General features: G+C 40.5%; 1 protein-coding gene across 50 annotated transcripts in view; it reads left to right on the plus strand.

Annotated features, from left to right (window-relative positions):
- Positions 1-14,354, plus strand: part of LRRFIP1 (LRR binding FLII interacting protein 1) — a 177,227-nt gene that overhangs the window by 124,225 nt on the left and 38,648 nt on the right. For 17 of the 50 annotated variants that reach the window (XR_010591662.1, XR_010591663.1, XR_006175448.2 and 14 more), the window contains 3 exons: positions 378-422; positions 1,518-1,583; positions 7,122-7,199. The exons of 26 other annotated variants lie outside the window; for them this stretch is intronic. Coding sequence is in view for 20 of the 24 variants with exons in the window: in XM_065562201.1 (XP_065418273.1) it covers positions 378-422; positions 1,518-1,583; positions 7,122-7,199 (189 nt within the window). In the remaining 4 variants the exon portion in view is untranslated. Of the gene's footprint in view, positions 1-377; positions 423-1,517; positions 1,584-7,061; positions 7,200-14,354 lie in introns of those variants that run through there. 7 more of the 50 variants (XM_065562206.1, XM_065562197.1, XM_065562202.1 and 4 more) reach the window with 2 other exon arrangements.

The raw sequence follows: 14,354 nt of genomic DNA on the forward strand, positions 1-14,354 counted from the left end.
TCGGTGACCTCCATGACAAAATCCTCGCCTTACATAGAGGTCTTTCTCTTAGACAGTAGGAGAGGATTAGTGACTAAAATAAGTTATTCAGTTTTGCTTCTGCACTCCCTGATATCCTCCCTTCCTGTAGGAAACATGCATATGTCTACTTTATACTTAGTCTTTGTTTGGACTTGAACTTTCAGGTTTTTAAGCACAGATGGTTAATACAGTTTTGTAACACTGTGTACAATATCTGTACACTCCGCTTCCTTGCATTATAGCATATCAATTTTAATTGGCATGATTAGGTCTGACCAGGATGATTAATCCCAATATGAACACTTTTTGCTGTTATCCATTGTTATATAAAAAAGGTTTGTGCTTGTCTTCCCCAGCCCTCCTTGCTGTACAGTGATGTTCTGCCTGCCAGAAGTTACAGGGTTTGTTGTGCTTTGTCATTTTAACCGCAAATGCAGAAGCTGTGCACTCACCCATGCACATGTTGTCTTTTGCCTTTGCAGTGTGTCGAGACCATCTTGTTGGTCCAATTTATTTATATTGTACTATATTGTCATTTTAGTATATGATCCTTTTGAATGGAATGCACATATGCCCATGGTGCATCTGTCAACTCTGTTTGCTGGTCCTACATTTTACTCCCATTGGAATTCTGCAACAGTTGCTTATGGATCCGTAACACTTCTGCAGATTTCTAATTGGAGTAAGACATTTCTGTCTTCATTTTGGTGTATGATGTAGGACACTGAAATATGGACTAGAAAGAGGCAACATCAATCCTGACCTATACAAAGTGGCAAAAATGTGTCTTGTTTGAAAACAAAATATACCGTGTAATGTTTCTTGCAGAATACATTCCCACTGTTCTCCTGTGTTAGCTGCACACTCAGTTTAACTTCATTCTCAAGTCTTTACAGTGGTGATAGGCAACCCTACCCTGCATTTTCGGAGCCACATAACTAAGCCAGACATTGGTGTTCTAAAATGGAACCACATGGTAGCGGTTTAGAACATGCTTCCCCACCAACAGCTTCCTATTAATTCAGTAACTAATCTCTCTCTTTCAATTAAATTTACCAGGAATCCACTTTTCTCTTTTCCTTACACTGTCCCAACCCAGAAATATTTGGTTTAGCACCACTAAAATTATAAGAATTGATGTTGTCACTTTATAGCAGGTAATTTTAAGTGTTAAAGTTGATAGTTGGAAAAAGAACTGTTAAGAATGCATGAATGTGTGAAGTTTCTGATGACTTTTTGATCTCTCATTTTAATTCTGCACGTGTTCTGTAGTGTTTCACAGCTCATTGGAGCTAAGAATTGGCGGATTCATTCTTCACTTGCATGCCATACGGGGTTTTACAGGAAATGCCCCTGTTGTTTCTGCACCTTTGTTCATTCTCCTCTTCCCCCCCGCACCCCATGTTTGTGCTGCACCTTGCTATCTTGTAATGCTCCAGATTAGAAACAAAACCAAAGTCTACCAGTTTTGTGCTGACTCTGTTTTTTAATTGTAGGCGTCTCTGTATGATGAGAGCATTTACAGTGGGAATCGTCGATATAGTGCCTCTAGTTCTCGTGCTGTAAGATGTTTTCTGCATTTTTCTGCTGGGCCTGTCTTCAGTGTTTTCTCCTATGATAACCTGTTTTACTAGAGCGTAGTTTTATCTGTATCAATGGGCAGTATAAGATTACTGGCCAGATAGCTGCTGATGGAGAATTATGTAAACAAGACTGGGAGCATCACCTCTACAAAGTTCCCTCCGTTTAGATTCACTGGAGACAAATCCTAAGTGTCCTACCTGCAATTGTCATACTACACTGTGCAGGGGTGTCACCTATTAGTTTCAGTATGACACAGTATAAGGGGTTCCCCTTTCTGGTGAAAGGAATCTTAGCTCTGCCTTTGAATTCATTTGCTGTTAAGAAAATTCAAAGCATTAGCTGGAAAACCACATTTATGTAAGATCCCCCTTCTTCCCTGGGGCTCCATTTCACTTTTAAATAAACTGACTTCAGCTAGCTTAAAAATTCAGTACCCCCATGATACTATGGTTCCACTTAGAGTATGTGCAGACTTGTGACTTAGTCATGGTTTGGGGTTCATTCTCTTGTAACATGGTATTTAACTCCAGGTGACTTAGGAGTTCGATAGTCTCTAATACTTGCTAGGGTGAGACTGGAGAGCTCAAGGAATCATTTATGGGAGATGCTTCTACCCATTTAAAATGACAATTTATTAGCATTTAATGGTTGTTCACTGGCTTATTTAAATGAGTTAGGGGATGGGTAGGGTGTCGCCCATTAACTAGTGGACAGGTTTCAAATATTAGCATTACTTAATGTCAATCGCAAACCACAAGCTAAAGATAAAGACACCCCTTCTCCTCTCAGACTGTGTCCCCATGTCAGGTTTGGAGCCATTTTGGTGCGGCGGTGTGAGGAAACTTATACTGCAATCGTGCCTGCTCTGAAAATATAAATAGAGACCTTCATTGTTCAGTGCTTCCCTTGTGAAAGTCTTAAACCTTCTGCATTATTTTGCACCAGTAATTAATGAAAAATAGATATTCTAATGCTCTCTTATGCATTCGAAGTGTTGTCCTGTTCTTAACTTAGAAAAATAAATTGAAATCGTCTCTGTAATTCTAACTCAGCTGATATTTTCACTTTATCCTCTACCAGTACATGACATTCTGTTGCAATCAAAAGATGACTTGCTAATAGAACTGTACATTTTATCAATATTATTCTGCCCTTCAAATTAATTTGCTTCTTGTTTTCATTTTGCTCTGTTGCAACATCCATTGATGGTAGGTCCCAGCAGCCTGTAATCCAATGGATTTGCCATCTGGACAATGCAGTCATGTTTGGTGGGTGGAGGTGTGTGTCATTTAGACAAATATCTCAAAGGATCATATCCTGCAGTCCTAATTTGGGCAAAACGCTCATTTACTGTGGGTTCTGAGCCTGAGAGCTATTTCTCCATCTTGTTGAGACACCGAGCATCGCGTTTTGAATGGAGAATGTTTAGGCTTGGAAGGATTAGATTTTTATCAGTAAATGTCAGTAAACTCAATTTCACCAACCACACAGGTGCAAAAATATTTCCATTGATGATTGAAATTTACAGATATACAAAATAAACTCTAGTAAGTTCTCATGCAGCATTTTTCTTATTTTGTCTATTTTGACCCATGGTATTGACAATTTGTGTTTTAATGGTTCTAAAGCTTTAACTTTTTATATCTCAATGTCTACGGTCATTAAATAATTGTCTGGACCCCCAAAATTTCCCTCAACTGTGAACATTTAAATAGATAAAAATAAACATTGATGATACCCATGGAAATGTTTAAAAAAAAAATAAATTCTGCCAAGCCTAAGGATGTTGTACAAGGACACTAATGTCCATAGTATCATTCTCTTCTCCTCTCTACTGTGCCACAGATTCTGCATGCTGGTGAAGAATGCAATCTCTCCAGTTCTAGTGTAGTACGGTGCTTTGTAATCACAAGACAGTTGAAATATGAGGCCTTTGCCTCCAGACAGAGGTGAAAGTAAGCCAGTACGGTCCGGTATGGCGTACCGGCAAGAACGGGTACACAGCTGACCGTTCTGGCAGGGGACCGCTTCCCCAGGCCAGCCATTTAAAAAGGCCTGTGGCTCCGGGCAGCAGCCAGAGCCCCGGGGTGGCGGCGGCGGCGGCCGGGACGCCCGGGGCTCCCAGCCGCTGCTGCCGGAGCCCTTTAAATCACTGCCAGATTTAAATTGCTATTTAAAGGCCCCGGGGATTTAAAGCCCCCACCCCTTCTGGTTGAGGCCCCACCCCCTGCTCAGGACCCAGGCCCTGCATACCGGTAAGTCCTTTAAGTTATTTTCACCCCTGCCTCCAGAGGAATATCTTGATTACAGCTTTGCACTGACACAGTTATGCTCGTGGCCGTGAAGTTTATAGCTTTGCTCATATCTGGAAGAGACATTGGGCAATTGTTGCCAAGAAGCATTTTCTGAAGGATGTTGGAGTTCCCTTCCTCACTAGCCAAAGACACTGAGAGAATGTGTAGGACAAAGTGGTATGTAGTTCTTCTTTCCTTGCTCACCCCCAAATTACTGACCAGAGGGCACTTAACTCAGCAATCCATCTTTTTCTTTTGCTAATGACATTTTACAAATTGCTTTCCCACAAGATCCTTAAATATAGAGAGCAGCTTTATCCCTGGTTATAAATGCTAAAGCAAGGAGAGGAACAAATGGGAACGAGGTAGCTGAGAAACAATAGTTCACTATTAGACTGGTATGAGCAGTTACATTTCCCCCATAATATATTTCAAGAATAATTTCTTACATTTTTATTTTACTTCATGTATATTTTTAATAGCAGTGATGGAGCAAGACTCACGTAACAGGTTTCTTAAGGGAATGGAATCCTTAGGTATTTGCTCTGACTTTTCTGAGACAAAGTTCAGTAGTCAACACGCATGAAGTTTTGTCACTATCTGCAGAATATCAAGAAAAGCAGGGTTTCAGGGTGCTCCTATCTCCTTTTTCCATAGCTTGTTGGTTGTTATCTGCTGCCAGTGTACTGTCTTGAAGTCACAATTGTTAAGCTTATGGCTCGGTTGCAGAAAGGACCAGTTCTGTCCCAATCTTGAAAGTTTTTTTTCCTACATAAGCTTCAATTCTCATCTTGTTTTAAAAAACAAAGCAAAAACCACACACAACCTCCCCCAAAAACCAAACATCCAGCCAAGGGGAAAAAAAGAACACCCCCCACTAGAAATTGCATTGCTACCCACCTGTAAAACAAAGTAGGTAAGCTTCCACTGGCCTGTTCACCTTGAGGATACTCAATCTTGTCAGTTCTCTCAGTAGCTGAGGAGTTGAGGATGGCTTCTCTACTGGCCCAATTGAGTTACGGAAGTTAGTATATTTTAGTGTTGTCTGTCTTCAGAAATGATTCTAATGGAAAGAGACTACTTTAGCATCAAGGTCATTCCTCTTCAGATTCCAATAGTTGTTTAGAAGGTCAAATTTAAAGCTTAAATTGTCAGCTTGCTGGAGGATTCTCAGCGATTTAAAGTCTTTAAATCGTGATTTGGGGACTTCAACAGCTGAGTCAAGGGAGAGAATTCTTCCAGGAGTGGGTGGGTCAGCTTTTGTGGCTCACATCATGCGGGAGGTCAGACTAGATGATCATAATGGTCCCTTCTGATCTTAGAGTCTGAGTCTATGAGCACTTTATTCCAAAAATAGTCTTATTTACAAAATAACCACCAATATTATTACAAAATCATACTGTCTCTCAAACACCACTGTTAATACTATTCAGAAATCTGCATCTCGGGTGACATCTTTGATTATAGGAATTCATTGACAAGGCAGTCAACAAAAAGTCAGTCTTGTCTCCAACAGCATTTGAAATGCAATGAGTCATAAGGCTTTTTGATCATTGAAGGACGCAATAAACAGGGGCATGCTCTGTGTATTTCAGTTCCTGTTTTTTTAACAATCAAAATTGCATTTCTGAAAAATTACATTCACAGTTGTCTTTGAGGCAGTAGTGACAGAAACAGTGTCACAGGAAATGAGCCAAAAAAACAAGTGCTCTTTATGCTCAAGTGTGTTATAAATATGCTGAAATCTTCTTTATATACACCTGACAATTCATGTGTGTAAAAATACTGGACAGTGCAATAGGGTGTCTGATTGCTGCTGTGGAAGTATGTGTCAAATGTGTGTGGGGGGGAAATAATTCAGAAATTCAAATCCAAAAGAGATTTCAATTCTGATTTTCTAATGGGTAAAACTCCTTCCTTATTTTATACTGTTGCATTCTCCACTTTCACCAGATTCCATCCTGTCAATGTGGTGACTAACACGATAATGTCTCTGACTATTTTCGCCTAAACCTGTCAGCCACAAGTCAACACTGTCAATTATATCTTGCTCTGTAGAAAACTGCTCTTAGGAAAGACTAGAATCCCTACGTCAGCAAGAGATGGAGGCCGAAGGGGTGATGCTCTCAGTCTATAGGAGGGTACAGTTCTTACCATAGTATCTGCATCCAATCAAGAAGAAACACTTATTAACCACGGCGGTTTCTTGCTTTGGGTATTGAGCAAGTGTTCATTTTGTAACTGCACAGTATTGCAGAAGAGGGTGAGGGGCTTGTGGCACTTTGGGGTTTCACCCAGACCAAAAAGGGGTTCTCTTGCCATATGCCCTGTAACCTTGGGGACCTTCAGGCTGTGCAGCATTGGCTGAAAGCCCTGACACCAGCAGTATACTCACAGCACAGTGGTCTTGCCCTGCGCTTCCACCAGCCCAGTTACTCCTTGCAGGGCATCCCCAACAACCCTTCTGGTCCCGAGGTGCCCCAAAACATTCTCACTTGCAGCATCCAGTCCTCTTACTAGACACTCACAGAGATGCCTCCAAAGAGCCAGTACAAACAACTTGTTAGCCCTCTGTGATTGAGCAGTAAGAGGGACTTGCCGCTGCAGGGGCGATGGTTTTGGGGAGACTAGTGTCTGGAAGGTTATTGGAGTCATCCTGCAAGGAATAAGTGGGCTGGTCAGTGCTCAGGGTGAGACCCTTGTGCTGTGGGCATACTGCTGGTGTCAGGGCTCTCAAGCAAAGCTGCATAGCCTAAAGGCACCCAAGGTTACAGGGCAGGGGCTGACAGAACCCCTTACTAGTCTGGGTGAACCCCCAAAGCATCACAGGACTGAACAGAGCTAGGAGGTAAGATCTGCTAATGAAGGAATGGGATGGAATCACTCCATACATACAGAAATTGAAGGAATGTCTGATTGATATCTTAAACTTTCAAATAAAATATTAAGTACAAATATCTCTCTGCTCCACATGGTGTCAGTTAAACCAAAACCTTTTTACTCAGTCCATTTGCTGTACCAATTGCTTATGCTGACCTTTTTGTCTAAAGTAGGTGTCTGCTCTTCAACTTCAACCTCCTCTTTCTTCTTTCACAGCTGCATGTACCCCTTTTTTAACTAAGCTGAAATGGCAGTGTTCTGACTCTTCTATTGCTCTGATTGCTCCAGTGCTAATCCTGTTCTTATCTCTGCTTACTGTGTTCTTGGGGTATTTGCGGGCAGCCGTCGGAGTACAGCTGCTACCTTGGCTCCGGATCTCGGGCATCTTCTAGAGCCAGCTCTGCTCGGGCAAGTCCAGTGGTGAGCACATATCTTTTCTCTTTTTCTCTTCCTCTGTTTCAACTGCTTCATTCCTGTGTTTCCCAAGGCTTCTTTATACTTGTGCAGAAAGAGTGGTGCACCACTGCGTGGTGTCAGACAACTAGTCAACTGCAAGTTTAATTAAATCTATAATACAATATTGATCACACCTCAGGATCAGTGAGCAGGATCAGAAAATACAAAGGAACAGTGTGAACCGTAGCTAAATCCTCTAACCAAATAAATATTAAGTTTTGGAGAAGCATCCCCAGACACAACCATACCCAATCTAAGAGGTGCTCTTCCATCAGTTAGCCATCCCCACATGCACACATTCCTTTCCCAATGTCCTGCAAATTCTATGATGACGGTCTTGCCGAGCAGGTTCCATCTTCACATCTTGCAGTTTTCAGGTTTTCTTCAGGGTCAGATGCACAGTACGCTCCGATAGGCCTCTTGGCAGGTGAAGCTCCAGATAGCACAGAACTCAAAACTGCAACAGCCTGAGCTCAGCAGAGTTTACTAGACTTGGAGACTGCAACAATTATGTCAACAGGATAATGGTACTTGTTAGTTACCAAAGGTCTGGCTCAAAATTTACCCTGCCTCCACTAGCAGGGTAATAAATACCTGGCTGCTGCCACAGCCCTGCAGTTTAATGGGTTAAATAAATAGTATAATAATTTTGTAACTTAATCAAACTTCTTTCAATTTAACTACCTGAAACATAACTTCCCTCCCTCTCCTGCATCTGTTAGACTTTTTTCTGACCTGCTCGTGGTGCATTTTTTCCCCGGTGGTGGTTTCAGTCTTCCCTATTTCCTCCTTTTCTCTCCTACCTCCTTGTATATCTATCTTTCCCTGTGTTGTTCTCTACCTCTTTCCAAATATTTGGCTCTTTCTTCCCCCAAGATCTTTTAATACCATATTTTTTTAACTTGTCCAATCTGTCTCCCACCCCTTTTCTGCCCACCTAATCTTTTGTATGTCCCCAGACACCCAAGAGCCGGAAGATTAGCCCTACTAGCAAAGACTGCTATTAAAGATGAGGGGGAGGGAATGCACTGTACAATAGCAATACCCTTGTACAGTATGGACTCCACTCTTGCTTGGAATAGAGGATGCTGGGATTACTGCCAAAGTGCTGTACTTGAACCTTGCTTGGTGAGTCCATAATTCTTATTAGCAGTCCGGCCAGTAAATGTCATTTTACTAGACAAATATCATACAGAGGCTTTGGACCTTACTTGAAGAGACATTTAATTATTTCAGGTTTCAGAGTAGCAGCCGTGTTAGTCTGTATCCGCAAAAAGAATAGGAGTACTTGTGGCACCTTAGAGGCTAACAAATTTATTAGAGCATAAGCTTTCGTGGACTACAGCCCACTTCTTTGGATATGCATCTGAAGAAGTGGGCTGTAGTCCACGAAAGCTTATGCTCTAATAAATTTGTTAGTCTCTAAGGTGCCACAAGTACTCCTGTTCTTTTTTTTAATTATTTCAGAATTTCAGACAACTTGTATACCAGAAAAAAAACCTCTCCTTTAAGCAATGTTATCTCCTTAGCTAACTGCAGAATTCTGTAGTCCTTAGCACCAGGTTACCTATTAAACATGCCTAGAATGTGGAATTTTAAAGAGAGCTATTCGGGCTTCCGCAGAATATGACAGGATCATTTGAATAAGTTTCACTTGTACCTTTTGTGCCTATGTCTTTTGTATCATCTAATGCCGAAAAAACTGTCTCAACAAAATAACCATGCCACAAAACCTGTCTTCATAAAGTTAGTATAAAATATAAGAAGAGATGGGTGTCTCTGTATAGTTAAAAACTGATATTTACTGTGAGTTGTTAGCAATATGTGGACTGTGAATTTGGAGTGGCTATGCTGATATGGATTTCCCTTTCTCTTGATGTGTACTGTAGTCATGCCTCGCATTCTCCCTGCTTATTTGTCTTTTATCTCCATTTGGAAAATGTTTGGTATATGCTTCCTGTGGGTATCCTGTGCTTTCCCATTGTTTCTTGATCACGCTGCTATTTATAAATTCTGTTCTTAATTATTGAGATGGAAGAGAATTGTGTTTTCAGTCTATAGTACTTACATTGAATATGCATAAACCTGCTCAGTAAAGAAAAGACCTAAATTATGAGTATGTAGTCCTCTCTTAATCTGTTAGATAAGATGTAAAATTAAATTTTTAGAAATCCTTTTTTAAACCTGATAAATCCATACGAGATCAGGGAAACTGGCTCCTAGAATGGACAATTGCATAGAGATTTTCACCTCCCAGCTAACCCACGTTGTTGTGACCCGAGTTAACATCTGATAGCTGTGTTGTGGTTTAAATGAGATGAGTTGATGATTTGAGTCCAGTTGCTACCGAACAGCTGAGTATGTTGCAAAAGCTGTTGCTGCAGTTGGCACTTAGTGGTTGTGACGGTGTACCCCATAAGGCTTTATGGAAATATGCTTATGAATAACCTTTACATAGATATGTTACGTGGCATATGTAGCATAAAACATATTCCAGTTAGGTCATATATATATTCATAAGCATATTTCCATAAAGCCTTATGAGGTGCACCGTCACAGTGTTGTCTGCAGAAAGGCTAGGCATTGAACACCATTTAATTCCTAGAAATGTTGCCACGGGGTTAAGCTTGAGGCATGTTGGTAGAGCATTTTGAGCAAGCCAGTGCTGTATACGTTATGTGGATAAAGATAGACCTTCAGTTTCCAGAGACATCAATCTAGCATCTTCCTGGCAAATAACCAAACAAAAAAATCGTCCACAGGCAGAGAATACGAGGGACCCCAGACACCAGTGCCTGAGGTCCCCACAATGTTAGGGAAATACACTCAGATAATTCTGGCAAGTGACCCACACCCACATGCTGCATAGTGAACTAGATTATAGCAAAATTCAGTTTATAGTGGAGTAAGTCTTGAATTTTTCCAGTGAATTTCAAAGGGCTATGAGTCTGCTTGACTGAAGCATCACTTCCCTTTTACTAAAGTTTAACACCAGTGTAATTATGCTAATTCCCTTAGAATCAATCATTATTATCTGGCAGATACATGCTGCAGCATTTCCCCATAGGGAGCAAAGATGTGGGCTTTTAGGAGGAGTAGGAAGATGACATGAATGAACACCCACTTCTAGTAGACATCTCCAGTCATAATAAACTCCACCCTGAGTGTATGCTTCTCCTAGGTGAGGAGCTGAAACTTGAATGTTGTTTTAGGCCTTCCCTTGGGAGATAATTTTAGAAAATACTTACACCTCCTGTTTCTTTTTGTGAAATACCCAGATAACAGGATAAGTTTGGGGCTTGTTAATTTTGATTATTCCTTTTGAAAATAAAACAAATAAAATCTGGTACCAGTTAATTCTTGTAAAGGTCACCAGTGAATGTGGTTCCCAGTTTGGAAGCCTGTGTATTGATGAGATATAGATATGAGAGTGAGTGATAATATGAATAACGAATAAGAATACTTTGAGGGTCAACTTAATGAGGGTCTACTTTATATGCTACAGTACCATTGTGGGAACCGATAATCACAGATGTCTCTGACCTATCAGAGGCAGACATCAAGACTGCACTGCTGAAGATGGCACCTGGAAAAGCAGCAGGTCCAGACGAAGTCATGGTGGAATTTATCAAAGCATTGAGAGAGTTTCGTATATGCTGGCTCAAGTGAGTCCTGCGTGCAGTTTGGAAAGCTAAGACACTCCCAAGAGAATGGAAAAAGTCCATATTGGTACCAATATACAAACGAAATGGTGACATATACATTCAAAGTAATAAGGAATTACGTTGCTGTCCCATTGTATGAAGATGTTAGAATCACAGTTGCGTTTGTCCAACGGTGGAGCCCATTTTAGGAACGGAGCAGTTTGCTCTTAGAAAAAGAAGAGGGACAACAGAATGATGTCATCAGGAGTGAAACCAAAGGTCTTCGATATCAAAAAGAAGCAGTAAGAGAAGAGGCTGAAATTGTATGGGTGTATACAAAGAATGGATGAAGGGGATCTTGTTAGGGAGATGCTTGAGATTAAAGTACATGGGCGAAGAACAAGAGGATGGCCAAGAAAATGGTGGATGGACTGTGTATGGTAGGATACAAAGCAAGCATTGGACCAGCAAGCCTGGAAAAGACTGATGTGGTGATGCAACCCCAGCTACATGGGAAAAGGAGAAGGTCGGGATGGGGGGTATAATGAAGCAGTCCCACTTTGCACCAATAGATGTCTGAACTCAAAACTTCTCCTCCCAGGAGAAAGAGACAGATCCTTTGTAGGTATAAATTGGGAGGGGTTTGAATTAGTTCAATGATGCAGAAAATGAAGTGGAATTCCACAGAAACAGCTGACTTCAGGTCTGATAGTGTGAACAAGTTTAAGTGTACTCAAGTCAAGTGAGCCAATATATTGCATAATAAATGAGCCAAATTTGAAGAGTCAGTGAGAAGACGGCTGGTACATAAACCACTGTGCCACTCAATCTGCTGTTCTTAAATATGCAATCTAAGGATGTTTCAAAGTGAGCTGGAGTTTGAGGAACAGTCTATATTCTCCTTTACATGGCTTTCTGACATCCTGCATGTACCCTAGATTAAGTTAAGCAAAGGTTTTCCCAAAATATAGTTAGCAGCAGCTTGATTTCAGGAACATTGTTCAGTCTTATTTTTTACACACAATGGCTTCCATCCCAGAAGGATGCCAAAGCAGTTTAGAAATAACAGTAAACCATTCTATGTTTACTGTTATTGAAAAGCAACAGAGTATGAGTGAAGGTGTATAGCACGTGAGACAGCAGTGCCTAGAAGGTAAACTTTTGATGGACACGACCCCACTTTATTTTACAGAAGGGATCAGTGGAGCTTAATGTCCACACAAGACTTTGATGTTTAAGATCCCTTACTTAAGAGGTTCCACTCACTAAAGTCCATAGAATTCAGCTGATGTAACTATGATATGGCATTTTTCTGTAAAGGTGCTCTCTTTGTTGTTAGCTTGCCATAGGGGTTACTTATTAACATGTAAACCTGACTTTGAAAGACTTCCTTTCATTAGATAGTGTTAGTCTTCAGGAGTTTGTTTTTTGGTTCTTGTATTTGGCTCAAACAGTAGTAGAGTTATGCTGGTATGAAATTTGGTAACATTGTACAAAATTTTCCCATAAATAACTATGTATTTGACTCAGGGTGATTGACTTTCTGACATATGTATCAACATGAAACAGGACTAAATGTAGGCTTGTATGATCTCAGCCCAATAATGTTTATTTTAAAATTGTACTATTAAAAATAAAAACATTTTTAGTTTGAAAATGTATTACTGAAAAATCCAGTCTTTCAGGGTTTTTTTTATCTTGAGTTACTGAGAAATGGATCTCTGGAAAAAAGATCTTTGGAGGTAATATCCTAATGCTTTAAAAACAAACCTTGCATCATAAAGTTCAGGGTACAGATGCCCCCCAGGTTACGCAAACCCGACGTATGCAAATCCGCACTTACAGGAAAAGTTCCGTAAGCTAGAAATAGTTGGGTTTTTGTTTGTTTGTTTTGCATAATTGTCGGGTATACGTTTCCAACTTATGCAAAATTCGAGTTACGCAAGGTGTTCTGGAACGGAACGCTTGCGTAAGTCGGGGAGCGTCTGTATTTCTGATTTTTTTTTAAATGGTATGGTGAGGATTTTCAGCGCACAGCTAACATACTGCAGCCATTAACCTGAGAGTAAATATTGGCATTTTTAAACAAGTACTTAATGGCATAATAGTATGTAATGGTTCTGAAGGATCTGTGGAGTTTTTACAATGCATATAATATATCAATAGCATTTTTAAGTGCCATTGAAAGCTGGATTTCAGCCCTGCAGGAAAATTAGAATGAATAGGGACACTTAATTAATAGGTACTTAAACAGTTAAGGAGAAGTCCAGGTATTGTGAGAAAAATAATAAATATCATGTAAGTTGGCAGCATTGAAATTAGCTTGGTTTTCCCACCCTTACAGATGTATGTATTCAAGTCAGCACACAACCGTACCTATTTCCTACCCTGGCTAATTGTGCTGAGAGAGAAACAAACTCAACTAAATGGTATTAAGCTTTCACAATGTATGTTTTGAAGGAGTGGAGTGCCATTGAAAGATACTGATTTCTCAAATTAAAGATGGGAAAATGTCCCTCAAACTCCTAACCTTTTCTCACTACTCCATTTCTCCACCCAGCACTGATTTCAGCTCCTTTTTGCAAAAAACGACAGTAGCTGCACCTGCAAGCAATTGTGCAGGGCTAAATCTGCATTCTCGAGTCTTAGTGCTGTGAAGTCTTTAATATGCATGCATGTGTTGGGAATATAGTTGGTTATATTAAAATGATATACATAAAATTATAATTAATTTCTATATTTGCATGTGTGTGTAGTTAAACTGAAGTGATAAGATTATGGTACTTAGTCAAGTTTACTGATTGCAAATTGATCTGGTGCTCAGTTAATCCCTTCCATCATGTGACTGCCGCTTTATTTCCCACTCCTGTCTCTGTGTGTATGTACAATAACTACATGCTAATATAACAAACTGCATAGTTTTCTGTATAAATACAGATCTTCAGGATAATGCTGGCAGATTTCACTTTCCATAAATCTTCAGTAATTAAGAAAAAATTGGAGGTAAATCCTGATCATGTAGATTAGCCTTTCAAATGCTGAGAAAAGAGGAGAGTGTCACTGTATGCTATTAAGTCTGGAAATTTCAAAATGTTCAGACTTTTTAATCACTAAGGGGAGCTAGTAGTTTGAAAGATACTTCTTTGAAACCAATTTTGTTATTCTCTAAATCTGTGTTAAAAGATTTCTCAGAGCTAAAAAGAGGACAACATGTTTGGAATTCAAAGGCATATTTTGGTAGCCAGGCACAACACTGCAAAAAGTGCACAACACTCCACGGGGCCCTGGCCCCACCCCAAACTCCGCCCCCCTCCCCATAGCACCCCGCATTCCCCCTCCTCCTTCCCGCCCCCCAGCTGCTGCTGCACTGGGGAAGTTGCTTCGGCCCCCGCTGCAGTGGAGAGCGGCGGGAACCCTGAAAGTTGGAGCCCGGGGAGGAGGTGGTCCCCTTACCATGCCTCCCTATTTTCCTGGA

Source organism: Chrysemys picta, chromosome 11, assembly GCF_011386835.1.
Source record: "Chrysemys picta bellii isolate R12L10 chromosome 11, ASM1138683v2, whole genome shotgun sequence".
NCBI classification, from domain to species: domain Eukaryota; kingdom Metazoa; phylum Chordata; order Testudines; family Emydidae; genus Chrysemys; species Chrysemys picta.